Source organism: Austrofundulus limnaeus, unplaced genomic scaffold, assembly GCF_001266775.1.
Source record: "Austrofundulus limnaeus strain Quisiro unplaced genomic scaffold, Austrofundulus_limnaeus-1.0 Scaffold776, whole genome shotgun sequence".
Lineage (NCBI taxonomy): Eukaryota > Metazoa > Chordata > Actinopteri > Cyprinodontiformes > Rivulidae > Austrofundulus > Austrofundulus limnaeus.
Window position 1 is genome coordinate 76,466 of NW_013953178.1, and position 7,780 is coordinate 84,245.

Below are 7,780 nucleotides of genomic sequence, written 5' to 3' on the forward strand. Positions count from 1 at the left end.
TACGATATGGTAAGGTACGGTACGGTATGGTATGGTATGGTATGGTTTGGTTTGGTTTGGTTTGGTAAGGTATGGTACGGTATATGGTACGATACGGTTTGGTTTGTTAAGGTACGATATGGTATGGTATGGTATGGTATGGTATGGTGTGGTGTGGTATGTTAAAGTATGGTATGGTACATTGTGATATGTTGTACTGTACAATATGTTGTATGTTGTGCTACAGTTTGGTTTGCTACAGCACAGTGTCCTGTGATAGACTATACTAAAGAATTTGATCCATCTTATTTTAAATGAACAAGTTGTTTAATTTTAGCACATCCTCATCATAAATCTATAAATGCAATCTGCTTCAGTAAACAGATAAAAAAAACCTGCTTTAGTGTTCAAATATTGGTGGAGCTAAATTAGCCTGATACCAATATCAGCATTTTTACAAGTACTCAAAATGCCCCAATACTCGTAATCAATACTAATACCAGTACTGACACTATACTAGTATCAATACTCCAGTGGATGTGTTACAGTTTATATTTCGAGTGAAAAGTTTCAGTTCTATGTTAAAAATTATACAAATTTAAAGAAAATCTTACTTATTTTGTATTTATTTTAAAAATTTGCAACAGTAAATATCCTGCTGTTTATCTGCTTTGATCCAGTCAGAGGCTCTGTAGGCCAATAAGGAAGGAGGGTCACCTTGTTTAAATAACAGAAATGTGTTTTTAGTCAGTGTGTAATGTTTAAGTTTTAACTCAGGACTCAAGTGCCCAATCTGAAGTACACTAACACCTAACGGAGTCCAGCATATTTCATTTGTCTGTTCTGAGGGTTGCATCATTAACTCTAATCTTAACATTGTTTTTTATAAAGTGCTTTGTGCTGGAGAATAAAACAAATCAGTTTCTGATAATTACAGCTCTGGACAAATGAAAGCAGTTCACTAATGAAAAATAAAACAGACAACAGAAAACCACACTGGTTCCAGAAATACTGGATACAGATTACAGACTTCGGCATGCAGGTTCTGAACTATAACTTAGTAAACAGATGATCAGTTTTAAACATCCATAAAAAATGAAGAATTGTTCAGTTTCTGTCCATTATTGGTTGAAGAAGCCAATATTTGAAAGCAGTAAAAACACTGAACAAAGTCAGTAAAACAAATTGAGGGTTAATAACCTTCATCTTGTTTGCCGTTTTCCAAGAGCAGCCAATCACACTCGGTCCTGTTGTCATGTGACGGTCATCTAGACCCTCCAGGTCTGCACAGAATCAGGTTTCCCTACAGTTTCCTTTGACAGACCTCGTGGCGTCTCCCACACCTAACCCTCCCCTCCTTCAGATGTTGGTTGTGGAGTGTGTGGTGGAGAAGTTGTCCATGCGGAAGCGTACCACCTTCCCTTTGGACGGAGGCGGGTACAGAAGGTGGCGGGCGAAGACCTGACGGCACGCGTTGCGGAAATTCTCCGACAGGAAGGCGTAGAGGACGGGGTTGACGCAGGAGTTTCCGTAGGACAGGCAGTGGGAGACGATGCGGAAGGCGAAGGAGGCGTCGTTCAGCGGGAAGGTGCCAAGCTCCACCCACATGGCGATGATGTGATGAGGCATCCAGCAGATGGTGAAGGCCGTGACGACAAGGAGGATGGTCTGAGCCGTCTGAGGAGCAAAAACATCCTTTTAAATCAACAAATAAGTTGGTATTCTTCTGTTTTCAATCACAGTTCAGTGTTCCTGCCACAAATGTTTAGTTAGATCAGGGCCCGTATTTATAAAACTTAGACTTCAGTGCTAAAAATTTCTTAGATTTGCTCCTACTCTCCTACTCTAGGATTGTTTTTAACTGAACAAAAATAAATAAAAACAAAGAAAGTGTCTCCATCTCCTGCAGAAGTGGGAGATATTTATTCTGCCTGGTCTCTGGAGCTCCTCAGTCTCCTGGTTTGGACGATGTGATAACGTAGAAACAAACTGAATCTTATCTGCTGTCTGACTTTTTTCTCTTCTGTTTGTTTAAATTACAGTAAAGTTTAGAATATTTCTGTCTCCATGACACAGACCTACAACACAAACTGTCTCTCAGGTCCACATTGTCCTCTCACTCTCTTCCACAACTCTTCAGTTCAACAAAACACTTTACATTTTTCTGAATCCTACAGCACTGAGAACACGCAGGGACCTCCTAAATATTGGGTTAGAACCTCAAAACTTCATGCATTTTCTCATTTATGTTGCAGACTTTGTAATATTTTAAACATTGATACATCAAAACTTATTTAGGAGATGGGTACTATGATTTTTATATAACTTTTGCTCTTTTCAAACTATTTAACAATATACACACATACTGTATTTTCCAATAAAAACACATAATTTTCTACTGAATAAGGCAGCACAGTGGCTCCCAGTCAGTCACCTTCGTGGGTAGAGTTTGCATGTTCTCTGTGTGCATGCATGGGTTTGGGGTACTCTGGTTACCTCCCACAGACCAGAAACATGAATGTTGGTCTAACCGGTAACTCTAAGCTTGTTTTATTAGAAAGGCAGGCACATCCAAGCATGGGAGATGGACTATGTGGGAGCATACAGGAGCCATACCACTTCAAGTTCTTGGTCCAGTCGGGGTGTGGCATTACGGCGTTCTCCCGAGCCCCCGCAACTTGTTAACCTGCTTTCAAACTCTGCCAGAAGAGGGGATCTTTAGAGCATATCCTCAAATGCTGCTCTAAGGCCTTGAGAGATGGTCGTTATCATTGGCGTCTTGACCAGGTTCTGTGTGTGATCGGGGATCTGCACTGGCATCAACTACAGCAAGCAGCAAAACCCACTCGGGGTGTATCATCACCTTTGTTCCAGTAGGTGAGAAGATCAAACCCCCCAGATAAGATTCAAAGTGGGCTCCTTCCTACAACAAGGGACTGGCAGTTACCAGACGACTTTGGGAAACGGTTGAAGTTCCCATCGTAATTTCTTTAAGCGAACCAACAAATCTACTTACACTACGTTAGCATAACTTGAAGAGGAGCAACAAATTTCTTCATATCTCTACATCTATAATTTGTCTTAAGGCATCTATTTAATTCGAGATGGCCGACACAACTWGTGGACATAATCCAACACAATCAAGACTGTATTGTAGACTATTTTGAGCTTAAATTTGAAGTGATAGAAGCTGAGAATCCTTCACATCTTGTGATACAGAGTGAGAACGTAACATTTTGCTAAAATGAATAAAAGTCTAGCACAAGATGATCTTAGTCTAAAAGTTTGGGAAAAATGGCAGAGGGTGATATGCATTTCTTTAAACAATGCTAATGTCATTAAAATGGTTTTAATCAGTGTGGTTAGTTCAGCACATTCAGGGCTGTTTCTCAGAATAAACCCGGACATCAGCAAAGGATCTGTGTTTTGTTAGTATTTATCATTTTGGGTTGATTTATGTTTATTTCTGTTTTTCATTCCAGTGTTTGTCCTCTCAGGTCTGCCCCGCCCACTTTCACCTGTTTGCACTTGTCTGTTCCCCAGGTGTTTGTGATTTATGCTCATTAGTTATCCTTAATATTCTGTGTCCTTCAGTTCGTTCCTCAGTTCTCCTTTGTGTTTCTCACAGCAGCTCAAGTCTGCTCTGCAGCCATGACATCAGCTTTCTGCCACTAGAATCTCCAAATCCTCCACAAATCATGACAGTTCTGAGTTTGAGATGGATATTTTACACACCGAGCCTGAGAACAACTCATAATAATGTGTTTTTTTAGTTAACATGTCTAAACCAGTGGTGTCCAGTAAGCTTCAAGGGTGCATATTTTGCATGTTTTAGATATTTGTCTGCTTCAACGCGCCCACCTGATGTGGATAAATGAGTGATTAAAAGACCTCTGTAAAACCTTAGGACAATGGGTCCAGCAGGAACTTCATTTAGGTTTGCCTCTGAACCACAATCCACCATTTGGGGACTCCTAGTTCATGAAAACACTGTTTAATGTTGAGGACACAATATGGACCATGACAACAAATATATGTCAAAAAGAAAAAAATAGTATAGGTCTTCTGGACGGGTTCTTCTTTAATGAAACGTTTCGTCTCTCCTCCAAGAGACTTCTTCAGTCTGAGAGTTTCAGGCAAAATTCAGGCTTTTGAGTCCTGCCTCCATGTGACTGATACTCACATCACATGGCTATCATTGACACCTAATTAACACCTATTGTTAACAGGGGGTGGAGTGATACTGGCAATAGCAGCACTGTAGGAGGGGGACAACTGAAAACGGAGGCCTCCACCTCTGTTTAATGATGGACGGTCTTTCTTCACAAAAATGTCTTCTTTTACTCCTCTCTCAAACCAACGTTCCTCTCTATCAAGAATGAGAACATCCTCATCTCTGAAAGAGTGACCGCTGGCCTGTAAATGAGTGAAAACTGCAGAGTTCTGGCCATTAGATGTAGCTCGTTTGTGTTGTGTTGGCCAAACACACAAATATATGTGTTTTTATGTTTGAGGCAGAACAAGGTTGTGTAGAACAGACCTGATGGTGTCACTTGCCGTTAACCAAACACTATGTTCACATAAGAAAAACACTTATTCGTTTAAATTTACTTGACAAGAACAACCCAGAAAACAATGTGTCATGTCATCCTCATGCACTTCAATAATCCACGTAGAAAAATCTAAAAGAAGATGAGTAGGTTAAACGTTTCATGTTAAAACAATACCACCATTATATATGTATGGGTAGTACCACAAGGCTCTATTCTGGGACACTTTTCTTTTCCATATGCCTGCTGCCACCAAGTGCAATTTTCCGGAAACATAGTATACCGTTTCATTTTTATGTGGACGATTGTCAAATTTACTTTCCTCTGAAGCAGGCTGGTCCACACTCCATGCAACCTCTTCTTGACTGCCTGGCTGACATCTGAAACTGCTTTGTATTTGAAAAGTAGCGTCATTTATGCTATGTCCTTGATGTGTCTGTTATCTTGTACAGTACTTTGGTTGGTCTTGTTCTGTTTATAAATAAAAGTGGGTATGGTAATATAGTGAACCTCCTGATCTCCTCAACACCCCTTGTGGCCCAGAGACCAAGATGGTCCCCCTAAAGAAAACTTCTTCCCAAATTCACCTGCATCGTAAGACTAAAAATTTCAAACATCCCTTTCTCGCCCTGAAAGTATCCATAACAGCCAGTGCAAAATAACGTTATCTTCCTACTTATTATTTCTGCTAGCTTGCAAATTAGCCCAAGGACCCTTTTGTTTTTTTAAACTCATCTAACATACGATGGCTAGGGTAGGGTAGGGTAGGGTAGGGTAGGGTATTATTTCTACAGAGGTTGTCCAACCAAAGGCTCACTCATGTAAACCTTGGTTTGGCTTTTTAAACTACAATTGATAATAAAACCAGACATTTCACACACATTGAATGGTTTGTACTCAACCTACAGTGGAAGTCATGACAACCTCTAAAACACACTCAGCATCAATATAAAGTCCAGACTTGAACAAATCCAATATCCCCCATCCGTACGTGTCGTAATAGGTCTTCCTAAACACATTTTAGTATCTAAAAATACCTCCTCTGCCCCCCTAACGCAAACCAAAACGTTTCTCTTCCTCATTTTAAAAGTTTCTTTCCTCACTTTGCACAGAAAGTCTGTCTTCTTTCAGACTTTTGACATGAAGTTCCTCAGATTCCCTCAGCTCTTCAGGTGGATGATGATAAATGACCCAGCAGAGTTCCAGGTACTGAACCAGTCTGCAAACCTTCAGATCTCTCCAAATGTCTGCTGAAAGCTTCTTCATCAACGTCAGGGGACAGCTGAATGTTCAAGATTCATCCAGCAAAGCCCACATGAAAAAGTGAGTGGTTTTACAGCAGAATCTCAGCAAAAAGGAGACAATCAGAAAGAGAAAACACAAAGACCGGACAGTGACAGGGAAACCTGGGGCCTCGAGTAGAAGATACGGGTTTTCTTGTGCTTATCCGTGCTAGTTGCTAGCTCCTCCAATGCTAACACCAGCTTATCCATGCTAGTCTTTAGCTTCTCTGATGCTAACGTTAGCTTATCCGTGCTAGTTTCCAGCTCCTCCAATGCTAACACCAGCTTATCCATGCTAGTCTTTAGCTTCTCTGATGCTAACATTAGCTTATCCATGCTAGTTTCTAGCTCCTCCAATGCTAACACCAGCTTATCCATGCTAGTTTTTAGCTTTTCTGATGCTAACGCCAGCTTACCCATGCTAGTGGCTAGCTCCTCCAATGCTAACACCAGCTTATCCATGCTAGTTGCTAGCTCCTCCAATGCTAACACCAGCTTATCCATGCTAATTCTTAGCTTTTCTGATGCTAACACCAGCTTACCCATGCTAGTTGCTAGCTCCTCCAATGCTAACACCAGCTTACCCATGCTAGTTGCTAGCTCCTTCAATGCTAACACAGCTTACCCATGCTAGTTGCTAGCTCCTCCAATGCTAACACCATCTTATCCATGATAGTCTTCAGCTTCTCTGATGCTAATGCCATATTATCCATGCTAGTTGCTAGCTCCTCCAACGCTAACACCAGCTCATCCATGCTAGTAGCTAGCTCCTCCAATGCTAACACCAGCTTATCCATGCTAGTTTTTAGCTTTTCTGATGCTAACAACAGCTTACCCATGCTAGTGGCTAACTCCTCCAATGCTAACACCAGCTTATCCATGCTAGTTGCTAGCCTCTCTGATGCTAACACAAATGAATAGTCTCCTCATTTGCCAGCTCCAGCCTCTCAGTCATCGGGGCCAGATGCTCAGTTAGCAGTGCCGGTCTATCATTAATCAGATTAATAGATTTTAGGAATAGATATAGCCTCCTGCTACACGGATGTAGCAACCACTGTTTGTGCAATAGTCTTAGTTTTAGCCTTCATATAGAGTTGATGTTCACTCTGATTGTCTGAGGGAACATTTACAGTTCAGGAGTAAAATAAATCTCTTATTTAAAGTTTCTGTCATGATGAGTTACAGCAGCTTTCATCGGTGGGATGTTTGAAGTGGGAGAATCCTGCTCTGAAACATGAAACTGTTATCAGTTTGGTTTAAGTGCAATAAAAGCCTAATGAGTCTGGATCAAAGCCGGGATGTCTGCTGAGTTTCCAGTAGCTTATTAGAATTTCTACCTTGATTAAAAAGCAGTTATTTCGCTTCATAAAACCGATTTTATAACTTCCTGTTGTTTGTTTTTGTCACGTGTGACTCAGCAGCCTTTAATAAAATCTGTTTTCTGTCTCAGCAGACCCATAAAAGTCTTGGTCCCGGGGCAGATTATTAGAGGAGCGCTAATGAAAAGCTCCCCTCCTGCCGTGTTTGTGTTGATGAGAACAGCAGGAGCAGAAGCGTGATCTGAACGCCTGCTGTTGGCACCGAGGGCCGAGCTGTGCCAGGAGCTGGGTCTGTGAATGAAGCCGTGAGGTTTCTCAGAGGGAATCTCCTCTATTCTTAGTCCCGCTGTCTAAATATTTACCCAGAAGTCTTTGTTCCTCTGCCGCGGCTCAAGCAGCAGCAGATACTCGGCTGTAAACTGTTTGCCCCGAAGTGAGCTGAGATCTGCTGCTGCCGGGCGTCTGCTCTCTGTCGCCTGCTGACCAGGAGGAAGTTGGAAGGCGTGAGGCTCCAACCCACCTGGGACAGGTGCCACCATTGATATACAGCAGGTAAGATAAGTATTGAACACGTCACCATTTTTCTCAGTAAATATATTACTAGAGGTGCTAATGACATGAAATTTTCACCAGATGTTGGTAACAACCC

The 7,780-nt window shown here is 41.5% G+C and overlaps 1 protein-coding gene across 1 annotated transcript in view; it reads right to left on the reverse strand.

Moving 5' to 3' along the window:
• Positions 1-587: 587 nt before the first annotated feature.
• The window catches only part of galr1b (galanin receptor 1b), a gene marked incomplete in the record, with an annotated part of 13,356 nt that continues 6,163 nt past the window's right edge, over positions 588-7,780 (reverse strand). Inside the window, 1 exon segment of the mRNA XM_014028532.1 lies at positions 588-1,658. Coding sequence (XP_013883986.1) covers positions 1,339-1,658 — 320 coding nt within the window.